This window comes from Cervus canadensis, chromosome 1 (genome assembly GCF_019320065.1).
Source record: "Cervus canadensis isolate Bull #8, Minnesota chromosome 1, ASM1932006v1, whole genome shotgun sequence".
Lineage (NCBI taxonomy): Eukaryota > Metazoa > Chordata > Mammalia > Artiodactyla > Cervidae > Cervus > Cervus canadensis.
In genome coordinates this window covers 11,832,878-11,847,473 of record NC_057386.1, presented here as the reverse complement: position 1 = coordinate 11,847,473, position 14,596 = coordinate 11,832,878, and the positions used below count along the sequence as shown (strand labels likewise).

Here is a 14,596-nt window from a genome sequence, read left to right as displayed (position 1 = left end):
TCTAGCCTCAACTCGACTTGCCTCCTCTAGCTCCGCGAGATTATGCAAAAGACAACGGGCGGCGCAGGCGCAGAGCTTCATTGAGGGGGCGCTGGCCCGACGGCGGCTGATCTGGGCCCTTCCCGCCGAGAGAAAGCCGAGGGAGACCCGGCGCCAGGGTTCGTTCGAGTCGGGGAAGCGAACTGGGCCCTCGATACACTAGGGACGACGGGCAGGGACCTGACCCTGTTACTCGGCATAGTGACACCTGCAGCAGAGTCCGGGCGTATGACATTTGCGCTGCCGCAGGGCACGCCAGGGCATCCCCAGTGCCCTTCCTCCTAAGGTCCGTTCTGGGGCCCCGGCCGCCCGTGGGCTGTGGTCACCTGGCGGGAGGAGCTCCCCGGCCCTCTGGGCCGCCTTCTTCTTGGTCTCCTTCTGTATCTAAACGGACACCTTACAGGCCAGCTCGGGAGCAGATTTGGTCCTTCCGTTCTGGCCGCCGCAGTAGCGAAGCCGCCACCCTCCACCTGAACCAGAGTTACAGCGTCTGCTAAGGGTTGTGATTGAGCCCGGAAGGGGTCGAGGATGGGGTCCTTGGGAGAATTTGTAAGCCTGGACTCTTGTCTTCAGCTGCCCGAATCCTCTGCACTCTTGCGTCTTAGTTCAGCTCCCAAATATCTGGCACATGGGGTGTCCCCAGCCCTTTGGGTCCTAGGGCCTTTGCTCCTTAAATGCAGCAGGGGACACACCCTTCTCCTTCTGTCCTAGATACTACAGGTGATTTTCTGAGAGCCCCGGGGTAACAGTCCTGACTTTAGGTCGAAGAAAGCTGTGCTTCCCTTTGCCCAGCACCTCTGTGATCCTGGCCCTGCTTTTGACCTGAGCTCTGAGCCCATTAAACTACTGCATTCCTTCATAGAAGAGCTAACAAGGGGAATCACCCAAGAGGTTTGCACACTTAGTTTATGAAATGTACTGAACCCTGGATGTGAGAGGCTCTGAGTCTATGTTGTCATAAACATTTTCTTCTAGGCTACAATTCTGACAGTGCAGACTCAGACTAGAGCCCAGGCCCCGCACGTCTCTCCCAGGAGTCAGGGCAGTTGGGTGGAGAGGGCACAGGCCCGCAGTGCTCAGTCTCAGGAATACAATTGCTCTCAAGGCTGAGTAGCGTGCACCAGTTGAGACTCCTGTGGAACTAGGCCTTGGGGCGAGGGGCAGCTGGCCTGTGAGAAGGCACCCACACACCCACCCAGAACTGAACCAGCTGCCCAGCACTTTCCCTCTGAGCAGACACCCTGATACTTGTTGAAAGACATTTTTATTATCACTGTTCCATTCCGTCTACTCAGGGCACTGGATAAGATGGCAGCTCAGAAGCAGAGAAGCTGGAGACAGGCCCCACACTTCCTGTGAGGGCCAGGAGCATCCCTGCTGACAGCCTAGGGGGCCATGCTGGAGAACTCTGGGGAGCACTCACGCTAGTCACAGACCATGGCCCCAAGGTCTCCCGGGTGCGGATGGGAGGGCATGAGCTGTGTGGGGCGGAGACCCCACTCTGGCCAGCCCTCACAGAACCCGACATACTGGGCTGGGGGCTTCCTCTCAGGGAAGGTCCTTCCCTTCCACCCTCCTTCCCGAGGCCCAGCCCTGGGGAAAGGAGTCAGACGCCAACCCAAGGAGACAGGGAGGAGGATGGGGCCGAGGGGGACCAGGAGCTGGCAGGCAAGGACGGAGACAGAGGCGGCTGGAGGGAAGGGCCACCCCGCCCACGCGGAGGGGGGAGAGCAAGGCGGGAGGACGCGCTAGTTAGAGATGGAGGCAGCGGTTATGGAGAATCGTAGTGTTACTCTAGATGGGGCGCTCCCAGCTGGGGTCAGTCAAATGAGATGAGCTGGGCTTCGCTGCCCTGTGCCGGCGGGCCCTGTGCTGGGGGCTGCTGGGCCACTGGGGGCTGCTGCTGAGGAGGGCCGCTGGAGGGCGCCATCTGCGGGGGGACACACGGGCCGGTGGTCTGTCCTCCCTCTCCAGGCCCCAGCCTCCCCATCCTCTACCAGCTCCTCTCCAGAACACTCCACAAACCAGCCTGTCCCAGTACTTAGGCCCCTCAAGCCCACGCTCCTGACTCCTTCCCTCCCTCCACTCGTCATGGACTCCCTGTCCCCAGCAGAGACAGGCTTCCACTCCCCAGGCATTCCGGATTCATGTCTCTGGAGCTGAGTAGATGGGACCTTGGGCTTTTAAGTAAACATATGGCTTTGACACCCAACAGTTATTGCTACGTGTCTGTCCTGGTGCTGCCTGAAGAGCAGCAGCCCTGGCCCACGCCGGCCACACCTCCCAGGGCAGCCCCACTGTAGGGGGGGTCCACAGTGAAGCCTGTCCCCTGTCATGACCCATGGTGGTCCCAGGAGAGGCTCACCTGCTGGTACACGGGCTGCTGCCCTGAGATATAGGGTTGCTGTGGGGGCGGCAGAGGCGCATCTTGGCCGGGGAGGGTCGGCATGAGATTCTGTGGACAATGAAACAGCCCCACGTTAAGAAAGCAGCTCTAACCAGGTAAATGCCAACCAGCAGGGAGAGGCAATGGAGGGGACGTGGGGTGGTGAGCAGAGCGTGGCGCCTGCCCAGCACGCTCCCACCCCCAAGGGCCCTGCTCCTCCCACCTGAGGCCCCCCAACAGCCTCTCACCTGCATGCTGTAAGGCTGGTAGCCCATGGACACTGACTGGCTCCCCATGTAGCCCATCGTACCAGACTGTGGGGGCTGGGAGATGGCTGGGAGGCTCTGTGGGGCCTGGGAGGCCACGTTCTGTGGAGGAGAGAGGGTGATGGGAGACAGTTGGGCCCAGAGGCCTTGTAGGGAAGGGGCGGCTCCCCACGTACCTGATAGCCCTGCGTAGGAGTAGGCTGGTATGATGAGTAGGCTGGGCTGGTGGTGGGCCCTGCAGGGCCCTGTGGAGCTGCCTGTGCACCAGCCGCCCCTGCTGGGTACATGTATGCGCTCACCATGCTGGGATCTGCAGGCAAAGAGGAGAGAGCTCAGACCTCTGAGGATGGATGGGGCAGGAGACGGGGTTTGAGTTTCCCTTTTCCTTGTGACTAACAGAAGTAAGTTTGTGTTTCATATTCTCACCAAAGAATAGTAAGTGAAATCAATAGAGGCAAGAAAGGACCCACAGAACATTTCTCTCTCAAAAGACCAGTCATAGCCCAAATGAGAGGTGGTCTGCAAGATGACGGGCCAGTGGTCTTTGGGAAGTCAGTGTCACAGAACCCCATGGAAGACCAAGGAACGTTCTAAGAGGGAGGACAACTAAACAGGTGACAGGTTTCTTGTTGGCACAAGTGAGGCCCTGGGATTGTGTGAGCGCTAAGCGGGCCGTGGATGTGGTCACACCAGGGCCTCAGGGCTCTCTGTCTGGCTCCTGTGCCCAGGCCCTGGGCAGCATCCTGGTTTAGCAAATGCACTGAAGCCTCTAGTAGTAAAGGGTGTCACACCCGCCACTCCCCTAAGTTGGGTCAGAAGAGACGGTGAGTCGGGGGAGAGAGAGTGAATCTGAAAAATGCTGTGTACTGCTCTGCCGACTGTTTTGTAAGTTTGAGATCACACCAAAATAATAAAAAAAGGAAAGGGTAGTGATTTGGGGTTCGTCTTGGCTGTTGGGGCCCCAACCCTCCCACCCCACCCCACTCTGTTACCTGCCGCGGCTGCTGGGATGCTGGGGTAGGGGCCGCTGGCGGCCGGGGCTGGCTGACTCATGTACATGGTGTGCATGGGCGAGCCCTCCACCGAGCCGGCCGGGCTGAAGGTGCCCGCGAAGCTCGCCGGGCCGGAGGGCTGGTACAGCACACCCCCCGCCGCAGGCATGGCCTGGAGCTGGAGACAAAGAGATAGCTTTCAGGGCACTTCTCTGTCACCAGGGTACCCCTAGGGACTGGGGTGTGTGGTGGGCACGTGCCTGGGCGTAGGGCAGGGAGAAAGCTGGCATCTGGGCCCGCATCTGGATGGTCTGCTTCTGCTGCTCCAGGCGCATCTGCCGCTCCTTCTCCTGCTCCTGCAGGCGCTGGATGGCCAGCTGCCGCTGTACCTCCAGGTACTCCTGTGGATCATGAGGCAGGCGTCAGGGCTGCCTCTGGCCCCAGCACCCCACGGCCGGGCCGGGCCGCCACCACCGCACCTGCTTCTTCTGCCGCATGATCTCCAGCTTCTGGGCCAGCTGGATCTGGCGCTGGCGCTCGGCCTCCTCGGCTGCACGGCGAAGCTTCTCCCGGTGCTCCTCCCGCAGGGCGCTGAGCGCTCCCCGGGCGTCACGGATCTGCGCCAGCTTGTCCTGCAGTCCTTCGTAGTACACTGTGGGGAGGGGGCAGAGCTGGGGGGCCTTGGCATTGGCTGGAACAGGAGCTGCCCAGCCTGGCTTGGGAAATGGCAGGGTCCAGCTGAGCACCTATCTACAGGGTGCAGCTGGCATCGGGGCTCCAGGGCGGGTGGACATGCATGCACATGTGTGGGCACACGTCCACACACATATACACTCCCTCCAGCTGTGATCAGTGGGACACCTGCCACTGAGACTCCCTCATGCAGAGCCCGAGGTCCCTCGGGGCAGCCCTGCCCACACCACCCCAGGTGCAATGATTCCTGGCCCAGAAGGCACCCACTGCCCCTAGTGGGTGTGGCAGGCCCCTGATGGGAGCCCCCAAGGCCCTGGAGGGACACCTGGGAGGGTGCGCATGGCACGTACACCTGCGCTCATCCAGCTGGTTGAGCAGCTCCAGCAGCTGGGGGTGCATGGTGTTGATGGACTGGAAGAGGGACAGCACGGCCGAGTCGTTGGTGATGCTGCGGCCCCGCACATGGTTGCTCTTCATGCGGTTGACGAAGGTGGTGACGGCGTTCTGCAGGGCCTTCAGGAACTGCGCGTGGCTCTCCTCTGACTCCCCATTCTGGTACTGCTGCCGGGGCACAGGGAATCTGCCTGAGCACCTCCCACACCCCCAGCCCGAGTAGGGGCAGGGTCCCTCTGTCCAGCTGAGCCAGATGCTGAGCTCTGAGCTTGCTGTAGGACTGACTGGGTCCTCCTGGGGGGTCTGCGAGAGGCACCCTCAGCATCTGGTTCACGAGAGAGGAAATGGAAGCCCAGGGAGGCTCGACTTTTGCCCATAGGCACAGTGTGGCCGAGACAAAGCTGTCCTAGCCCTGGCCTCTTACTCCACTGGGCACCAAAGTGCAGAGCCCCAGAATATTCCAACCTGTTCGGGGTAGACAGGAAGGAGTTGAGCAGGGCCCACAGCCAACCCAGAGACATTCAATGGAGAGCTGTAAGCAGCAATGACCCACCTCTGGGAGCTCACCGTGAGCCTGGCACTCTGCACTCTGGGAGGCCAAGTCTGCCCCCAGCCCAAGGAGGGAGTCACGACTTACCTCACTAAAGGCGGCTCCGGCTGCAGTTACGGCCTGAGGGTCTGTCTCCGGGAGGGAAGTCTGGAAGGGACCAGACAGTGAGACTCCACCTCTGCCTATCCTCGTGTCCCTCTCCCAAGGGACCACAGTCCGAAGCCTGAGAATGGCCCCTTACCTCCACATTGGCAGGGATTGTGTGTCCCTCCCCAGGCTGGGCCGTGGGCTCTGTCAGAGGCACTGGCGCGGATGGTGTGGGGCTCTTCCGAGCCTCCTCCTGCTTCTTCTCCCAGTAGTTCCGGTTCAGGTACCGCGCAAGCTGCATAGGCAAGAGGGGGTCACTCCCAAGGGCCAGGAGGCAGCGAGGGGAAAGCGCCACACTTGGGGTATCCTCACCTCGGGGTCAATGTCCTCAGCCAGAGGCGCCGACGAGTTCTGGGGAGACATGGTGGATGTGAGAGGCCACAGGCCAGAGAGGCCTGGATGATGTAGCCGTGAGCGCAGACCCTGCAGACTGGCCAAAGCCTGTCCGAGCGCCAAGGGGCTCCATAACTGTAGCTGGAATGCAGGGTGCTGCCCCACCAGCCCTCCCATGACCACAGGGATGGGTGGGCAACTGGCAGGGCTTCTCTCAGCTCCACCCACAGTGCCCTGCAGGGTTTGCAAATGTCTTTCTAAACCTCTGCCCCATCTGCCACCTTCCTCCTTTGACAGAGAGAACTCGGTCCACCTCCAGCAAACAGACCTGTGATGGCCTCATGGGAGGCTAGAAAAACGAGCACCTTTGACCCAAAATGTCCCCACCTCCTCCCACTCGTGGGGCTATGGAAGACACCAGGGTCTCGACAGTGAGGCCTCCAGCCCTTCCAGTGTCCTCTGTTCCACTGGGGTCCCCACCAGGGAGCTGAGACCTGTGGGCACCAGGCTGCCTCTGTCCCTGCCCAGGAGACTCGAGAATCCCTGCTGAGGCACAGTTGCCTGCCCCCCATCCCGCAGGAAGGGGGTCCAAGCCATTGGGGCTGAGCTGAAGGGCAGGCTCACCACAGGCGAAGAATACAGGCTGCTGGCAGGGGGCGCTGAGGAGGCCACGGGTGTGGGTTCTGCCTTAGGGTACGCGGTATAGGCCGACTTCTGCCTCTGCAGGAGAACCAGGAGGAGGGTGTCCGAGGTGCACTCCACACTTTCCTGGGCACCCCTAGACTCTGCAAGGCTGCCCCCTGCTCACCATCCGCTCCTTCTCCTCAGCCTCCGACTGAGACAGGGCCAGGGCCAGCTGCAGCTCCTCCTCTTCCTGCAGGGCCGTCTCGTCCCTTTTGGGGGGCAGCTGAGGATGACAGGACAGGGTTAGCAGGGCCAAGGGTCAAGGCGCCCCCAGAGGCCCGGGCCGTACCTGCGACTGCTGAGACAGCGGGCTGGTCAGGTACTCCGGGGGCAGCTCCGTCGTCGAGGCTGCTTTTCCCTCCGCTTTTCTGGAAGAGACAGGACGCTGTGTGTCACCGGGTGCTGTATCCTACCCCCATATGTTCTTGGACACAGCCTGGGGCTTCCCTCTGACACCCCCAGGGAAGGAAAACGGGGGTTCGACAGACCACACTCCAGAGAAAAGCTGGACCCTCAAACCCGTTGCCACCTCTGGGCTGCAGGGCCCTGGGCAAGTCACTGGCCTAAACGACAGCTCCCTTCCTGGAAATGGGGCTCAAACACCTCCACACTGCAGCTTTCCACAAAAAAGGACCTCCCAGTGGAGCGGCCTACAGATACCCCTTCCCCAGATCATCAGATCCCATCACTGAGGCTGGGAAGATGGACAACACAGGCTCCTGGGCCAGCCACGCAGGGCCTATCACAAGGAGACCTTAGACCCAAACCCAGAGATGTGCCTCAAACAGCCTAGGCCCCTCAGCAATGTCCTTGTCACAAAAGACAGAGAGGCTGAAACTTACCAGGTTAGAAAGCTGAGGAGGCGGGCGGGTCCTGACAGGACAGAACCACCACGGGCCATTACTGGAACTTGGGAACCCTGAACAGGGACTAACCACACTGATGCCAAATGCCCCAGCTTGATGGCTAGCAGCAGTCTCATGGGAAGAGTTCCCCTTGGGGAGCACACACGGGAGTTGAAGGGAGAGGGACAGGGTGCCTGTGGCCCACTCTTGACAGTTCAGGACACAAGGTGGGTACGGGCACACAGGCCTGGGGGGGGTGTGTGTGTACGTGTGATGGAGTCAATGGGGCTGCAGAAAGGCAATTCACTGTCATGAGGTGGGGGGTCTCCAGGCCACTCCTGCATCTCTTCTCCCAAAACTTTATAAACAAACCCAAGCAACTGGCCAGCAGGACTCAGACCTAGGGGCCCTGCCTGGCACTGCCCTAGCTCCAGTGTCCCAGGGGACTCACTTGTTGAGCTGCTCGTAGCAGGGCTCACACACCCGCACCTCCTTCTCGATGCCGAACTTGGGGATGGTGGAATACTTGGAGGAGCACTTGCCACAGAAGATCTGGCCACACGCCCGGCAGTGGTGCTGTGATATGGGGTGGGTCAGGGAGGCCTGGTCAGCCACTCTTCACACCCACCTCCTGCCCAGCACTGCCCGCTGCAGGACGTGCCAGGCTGGGCCTCCCAAGCTGGGGTGGGAGGCCACAAAGGCCCTGGGGGAACAGGGCATGCTCGAGAGCTCTCAATTGTAGCCTCCGCTTTGAGGAAAAGAAGTCAAATTAAGAAAAAAAGTTCACAAAAGAATGCATAAGCTATCCTAATAAATAAGTTTTACTGGACAATGAGTCTGGGAAGTCTGCTCAGATGTCCCAGGCTCCAGCCTCGGCCTTGGCTTCAGTGAGCAGAGGGAGGGTCCAAGCCGGACAAGCCGAGTCAGCTGAGACTCAGCCAAGGGGCTACTGGCCAAGGCAATGCAGACCCAAACCCCTGGGTGTGGGGTGTTTCCATTCCCCGGGAGTGCAGCCTTGCCTGAACCTTGCCTGAGGGCGCTGACCACTGGACACAGACCCCAGGTGACCTCACTCCCCACACCGCCAGGTCCCAGTCCAGAAAGGGCCTGGTATGGGCGCAGTGGCCTTGTGATGACAGCGGGAGGCTTGGGGTCTGTCGCGGCCAGGTGGGGAGCTGGGGCCCTCCCCAAGGCAGGTGCACTCACCTTGCGGGTCATGACCCCGAACTGCACCCGGCACCGGTGGCACTCCTCGGCATCCACCCAGTCGGGGGCCTGGGGACGGGCAGAGTCAGGTCACACGCCCCTGCCCTCCCTGACCACCCCCGCTCTCCACAGGTGTGCACACAGGACTGCGGCCAACCCACTGCAGACGTGACTCGAGGAAGGATCTCCCACCAAATCAGTCTTCTTTTCTTTCTAAAGTCCTGACTGCAAGACTTCCCACAGCTTCTGGGACATGGAAGTACTTAACTGGGAACCATAGCCCTAAGGCACCTTCAACCAGGTTCCTTTCTCTACCTGCAGACAAAGCTGCATATTCTACTTCAAGGGCATTCTCATGCTGAGGTCAACGAGCAGCTCACCTGCTCCCAACAAGCCCAGATCCCAGGGTCTCCCTTCTGCTTCCTGCAAGCAGCCTAACTCCTGGACCCAGTACCCCATGAACTCACTCTCTCCGCAGCAAACATGGCATCGCTCTCCTTGAACTCTGGGAAGACGTGTCCTGGAGAAAGGAGGCCCCTGTTACCGCTGAACGCTGCCCAGGTGTGAGAGGCCCTTAGCCTCACCTGTTCTTATCCATCAGCCCTGAGGCCTCCAGTGGTCACATCCCAGCTCTTGGCGTCTGCCTCCCCGAGCAGAAAGAAGAGGCCCAGAGCCCCCAAGCAGCAGGCACAGTGACCTCACACTGCACAAGGGTGTCTCGGGGCACAGCTCAGCCGGCCTGCCCCACAGTTGGGGTGGCTCCACACAGCCGCTCAGTCCTGGGGACCACACACAGAGCCAAGCCTTGCTCCCACCACAGCAAGGCCTCACGGGTCTTCCCTGGGCCTCTCGTCTGGCTCCTGGCCTGCATTCCAGCCAACCACACTTCCCAGAGCTTTTAAACCGGAGTTCCCAAGCTTTTTTTTTGAGACATGGATCCGCTGGAATCCCAAAAGTCTTTCTTCATTGGTTTTTTTTTTCTTTTGACCATGCTGTGTGACTTGTGGGATTTAGTTCCCCAACCAGAGATCAAATCTGGGTCCCCGACAGTGAAAGTCCAGAATCTTAACCAGTGGATTGCCCGGAAATTCCCTCCATAAACTCTGGATGTCCTCTCTCATGTCTGAAGTCCAGGAATTGAGAGTCTGAGGACAGCTTATTGACCTGGATGGGTCCTTCATCACACAGTGTCTGCACAGTCCTGCCCACCCTGCAGCCAACAGGCAGTGCCCTTGCTCCCACTCCATGGCTCATCTTGGGATCAGAAGACCCGGCCCCGCCATGCGGCACAGGTGGAGACGACCCAGCCTGCCCTCTCACCCACACCTGGTGGGAGCACCAGGAAATCTTCCAAACATGGCCTGAATCCACCGCTCTCCTTGCCAGAACCCCAACATCTCCCCACAGGCACCACAACAACAGGGAGGAACACACACTGGGCCTGAAGAAGCCTGTCTCAGCTGCCACAGCCCCGCTTAAGACTCTCCAAGTCCACTGTGCTCAGAGCACAGTGCCGCGCCCAGCACAGCCTCCCTTGGGCCCACCTGGTGCAGGGCAGCCCCTCAACTCCTGATGGTGTGTCCCAAGCCCGGAACTGGACCCTCTCGCCCCCACCCCCATGACTCACCTTCCACCTTCATGATCTGGTACGTGTCCTGGACCACCTTGTACTTGGGCTCGTTCCGGAAGGCGTGTGCCCAGGCCTGAATCAGATACAGGATCTTGTTCCGGACGTTTACTTCTACCTGCCTCTGTAGGCAAGAGAAGAAGGAAGATGAGGAGATGGAGGTGCCAAAGAGATATCTCAGAACAAGGAAGCAGCTGGCAAGACCCCAACAGGAGCCCAAGTAGGGCACCAGGGCCATGTAGGGACCCACTCCCCAGATCCAGGCCTCCTCAAGGAACCCCGTTCCCCAAAGACAAATCCATTCATGCTGTCTGTTGACTCAGGGCCTGCACTGGTCTCTAACCGCCTGGGAGAACCTGGGGAATCCCTCAAGTGAAGGCTCTCCCACCCCTACTGTCCCATCACCACCTGTCTCTCCCCATCTCATCCCGTGCCCAACAGGACCCTGACCACCTAGGGAGCCCCTCAGCCTGTGACCCACTCTGGGGCTGGCTAAGGCCAGCCTCCAACAGGCATAGCCAACCGAGCCTGGGCTGAGGGTGCAGACGCACAGTCAGCCAGCTTCCTCCTTCCAGTCACAGGCAGCACAGACAGGTGGGACGAATGGCTCCAGAAAGTTCCCCACATACAAGGCCACCACCTCCAGCAGATTAAAGCACAACCAATCCCATTTCTAGGGCTCTTTCGACGATGTACACACACAATGCTCAGGACGGTGGGTCGAGAAAGTTGCTTTGAGGAGACACCCACCACAGCTCCCATGCCAGAGTTCCTGCTCTTTTTTGTAACCTAGGTCCAGTCAGTGGACCCCTCTCCAGGAGCCCCGGCCCTCCAAGGACTCAGATCCCAAGCCGTGTGAACAGGACACAATCATGCCCACACAAGGAGGGCAGGTTCTAATTCTCCCTCTGTCACCCAGCACTGAGGAGCGGCTGGCCAAGCCTCCAGTCAGGGCTTTGGAAAAGTCCCGCTGTCAGCTCAGCCTCAGATGGGCTCCAGGCTGCGAGGCCCACAGGCGCCCAACAGGCCTAGGCCACAGTGGCGGTGAAGTTGGTGCCAGAGCTGTGCTCCTAGGTTGCCACCTAGGGCGGCCTCAGCTCTGTGGGATGCCCTTCACCTCCAAAAATGGCTGCACCACCCCACTCTACATCATACAACCTCCTGGTGTCACTGCCCACATCACAATCCCTACAGGTGAGCAGGGAACCTGCCCTGCTCGGATGATCCCTTGAGGCCCTGGAGGACTTTCCCTCCTCTGCCTTGGAGGGTGGGGCAGGGGGCGGGTTGCCCACTGCTCTGGCATCCCTTCTCTGTTCCTGTTCCCCAGCTCTGCCTCCACAAACACAACAAACTCACGTGCCTCCCTGCTCTATGCAAGTCTTTTGGGGACCCCAGGTCTCCACTCACATGCGCTGCCGTGGCCACACGCACACTGTTCCTCCCCACCTTCTCTGCTGCTCAGTGAGCATCCCAGGCCCTTCAAGACTCAGCTCCTGCCCCCCAGGAAGTTTTCCTCACCTTGCAGGAGGAGTGGGGTCTCCTCCGCACTCCCAGATGCAGCCCTGGCTAGCTTCTGGGAAGGCCTGACCTCTCCAGGCAGGGATCACAAACACCTGCCCTCCAGCCCTCGGCACTGTTTCTGACACAGGTGCCAGCAAAGTCCCAGGAAGCCCTCAGGGTGGTGCACCCCCGCATGGGCCTCTCTGCTTCCTGCACAGCGCCCACCTTCAGCAGCTCCTTCAGTTCCTCCATGGTCTGCTTGTTCGCCACCTCGTCATGGACTGTCTGGCCGCAATTCTTCACCACAGACTCCATGACCTGCAGACCCCAGGGAGTGGAAGACTTAAGCTGCTGGTCAGGGCAGGAACTCCCCCTCCTGGACAGGTCCACCTTCCTCACGAGAAGGTGGGCCTCAACAGGGCCCTCAGACCACCCAGCTAGGCGGGAAAGCCAACAGAGCAGTCTCCAGGGCAAGCAGCAGCCAGGGCTACACCCGCTCCTTTTAACTCCGTGTTTTATCACCAAGGACAGACACTGCAGTCAACCTCAGGGCCTACACGTGTCAGCCTCAGGCAGAATAGTGGAAGCACTGCTCCCAGCCCAGCCCAGGCCTCTGTCCCTGCTGCCTCCACTGTTGGCAGTGCGCCCATCGCTGCCACCCTGACCAGGACCGACTGGAGTACAGGGTCTGATTACCTCTAGGGCGTACAAGGCCACGTGGGGATTCTTGTCGTTAACTTTCTTCTTGATGGAACTCACTGCATATTTTGCCCTGACAGAAAAAAAAGGCATTGGTAAAAGCAAACAGAGGGGGAAGAAAAAAAAAAAACAGCTTCTAAGACTGAGGAAAAGCCCATTGGCCATTTGGTCCTTGAGACCCCCTAGGCAAACTTCCAGGTGACCATATACTCCCAAACTGTACAGATAAAGTCCTTTAACTGTCCTGAGATCTCAAAAGCCCTAGTACACAGACCACACAGTCCTCCGTCGCAGTCTAACGTGCTCAGCTTTCATCCGGACAGGATCCTGGAGTGGGAAGCAACCCCAGTCCACAGTGCGGCCACCCCACTGCTTCTGAGGGAGCACTTACTGTGTGTCCCCCTGGCGGATCAGGTCACAGATCTGGAGGATGGACTCCCAGTCAGTCTCCAGAAGAAGCTGGCTGGTCGCTTTGTCTAAGACAGAAATGCACCATTACAAGGGCTCATCCTGCTGGGTGATCCCCTAGCTGGCCCCCCAGCTCAGCAACAAGCAGGAGGAACTGCCCCCTTCCCATTTTAGACATCTGGACCAAACGGGAAACTATGTGACCATCCTCCTGACACCTGACAATAATCGTGGAAAGCACTGTCCTTCCTGAAAGACATTGTGGGCTTTTTACACATAAGTGCTGTTCCAAACACTTTACACAAACTCACTCAACTCTCACACAACCTTAAGAACTAGGGAATATTTCCACCCTCTCTGCGGACAAAGAAACTAGGTGAGAAGTGAAGAGAGGTAAAGTCACTGGGCCTGAAATCACATAGCTTGCTGGGGTGGAGCCAGAATTCAACACTAAGCTCTGCTCCCTCACCCCTCAGAGTCCCTGGTTTTCAGAAGCTTAGCCTGTTTGTTTAGCTCTCAGCTGTGGCACTTCTGGAGAGACATACAGCAGAGACCCCGGTCCTCTGCCTCAAGTGCTTTGTGGAGTGCAGACAGGGCTGACCTGCCAAGGAGGACTCTCCAACGACCACCTCTAGTCTACGTCACTGTGGCCTCAGACACAGATGAGCGGCTCAGGGGCTGCTCTCCCAGTTCAGTCAGGACCGTGGTCCCTGGAGTCGTACAGAAGATCAAAAAGGATCTGACAGTGACTCCTGATTTGATCGCTGAAGGGCTGAACCATCTCCTGAGCTGAGTTCCTCAGCCCAGATAATTCAATGAGCAACGAAGAGGCCTCATCTGAGGTCCCTCCGAAATCACATTTGAGGAAAAAGGAGGCCAGGTTCAGGCTGACCGTTCCACTACCCAGGGCGCCTGTCCCAAACACAGAACAGTTTCCTGAAGAAGAGTGAGCTTGTCAATAAACATTGATTTTCCTTCCTAAAACCTGTGACCTCCAGGAGGTTCAGAAAGATCAGCTATCCACCCCAACAGAGGAAACGCCTTCTTAGCCCCGGCGCTTCTTCCCGGAGCCCAGTGGGGACATACGGCACGAGTCTGGATCTCTGGGGAAGCAGCGCTCCAAAGAGCTGGCAGGTCCCAGGGAGGACACCGCTGGCTCCACCCTTTGCGGCCCACCTATGGGTCAGAATTCCCAAATCCCACGTAACCTAGGTTTTTGGCGGGGAGAGAGGGTCTACTGAGACTTTACTATTTCACTGAGTCATCCATTCTCGTGACTCAGGACGTGAGGCCCGCTTGGCCAGACGCTGGTAGTTACTTCCCCAAGCTCCTGGCCGGTCTCCTGCGCGGACCGTCACTCAATCGGTCGGCTCCAGGCCCTGCGCCCAGGACCGCCGGGCCTTACGTCTCCTTCGCGCCCGCCCGCCCAGGACCGGAGTCGCGCGGCGGTCGCCCGGGAGCACTAGGGGCGTGGGTCTTTCCCACCGGGGAGCGGGGGCCGCGTTACCTAGGAGACGCTCGAAGGTGCCACTGCCGCGCCCCATGGCGACCCGGTACCCCAACCTGACGCCGCGGCGATCCCCACTGCTGGCCGGCGCGCCCCCGACTTCCGCTTCCGCCTGCCTCTCAGACGCGCGCACGCGCACGTCGCCGGCCAGCCCGCGAGCCGTGGGGAGGGGGGTCTTTCCGCTCGCCCCGGACACTGGGCGCCGATTAGACCGCGCTTACTGAGACGGTTAGAGTAAGGGAGCCAATGAGCTGCCCGGCGGCGGAGTCTATCCAATGAGAGCGGAGCTGAGGGTGGGCCTTGCGTGTCTCACGGAGCTAA

At 59.6% G+C, this 14,596-nt stretch overlaps 1 protein-coding gene and 1 long non-coding RNA gene across 3 annotated transcripts; one reads left to right on the top strand and one right to left on the bottom strand.

The window, feature by feature from the left end:
* The first annotated feature begins 130 nt into the window (after positions 1–130).
* On the top strand, positions 131–895 carry LOC122438505. Its single transcript, XR_006268575.1, has 2 exons — positions 131–325; positions 443–895. It is a non-coding gene; the product is annotated as an uncharacterized LOC122438505 (long non-coding RNA).
* Positions 896–1,284: 389 nt separating this feature from the next.
* On the bottom strand, positions 1,285–14,419 carry HGS (hepatocyte growth factor-regulated tyrosine kinase substrate). 2 transcript variants are annotated; one of them, XM_043463339.1, is made up of 22 exons: positions 14,276–14,419; positions 12,752–12,836; positions 12,358–12,433; positions 11,887–11,979; positions 10,162–10,285; positions 9,002–9,054; positions 8,535–8,603; positions 7,780–7,904; positions 6,773–6,851; positions 6,608–6,706; positions 6,424–6,519; positions 5,779–5,817; positions 5,561–5,701; positions 5,407–5,466; positions 4,727–4,937; positions 4,163–4,335; positions 3,944–4,084; positions 3,684–3,861; positions 2,868–3,001; positions 2,674–2,793; positions 2,405–2,494; positions 1,285–1,969 (listed from the first exon to the last, which is right to left on the bottom strand). In XM_043463339.1, exons 1-22 carry the CDS (start codon positions 14,310–14,312, stop codon positions 1,859–1,861), a joined length of 2,334 nt encoding a protein of 777 aa, XP_043319274.1. In that variant the 5' UTR covers positions 14,313–14,419; the 3' UTR covers positions 1,285–1,858. The 2 variants fall into 2 exon arrangements, with proteins under 2 accessions (XP_043319274.1, XP_043319283.1); XM_043463348.1 differs by having other exon boundaries at positions 4,727–4,934.
* Positions 14,420–14,596: the final 177 nt, after the last annotated feature.

What these genes read in the sequence shown, in the direction of transcription:
- HGS (XM_043463339.1), bottom strand. Translation starts at nt 14,312, where the DNA reads ATGGGGCGCGGCAGTGGCACCTTCGAGCGTCTCCTAG. An exon ending in TCGGGGTCATGACCCGCAAG is followed by an intron (nt 7,905 to 8,534) that starts GTGAGTGCACCT and finishes CCCATATCACAG; the next exon opens with CACCACTGCCGGGCGTGTGG. An exon ending in GCCTGTATTCTTCGCCTGTG is followed by an intron (nt 5,818 to 6,423) that starts GTGAGCCTGCCC and finishes ATGTCTCCCCAG; the next exon opens with AACTCGTCGGCGCCTCTGGC.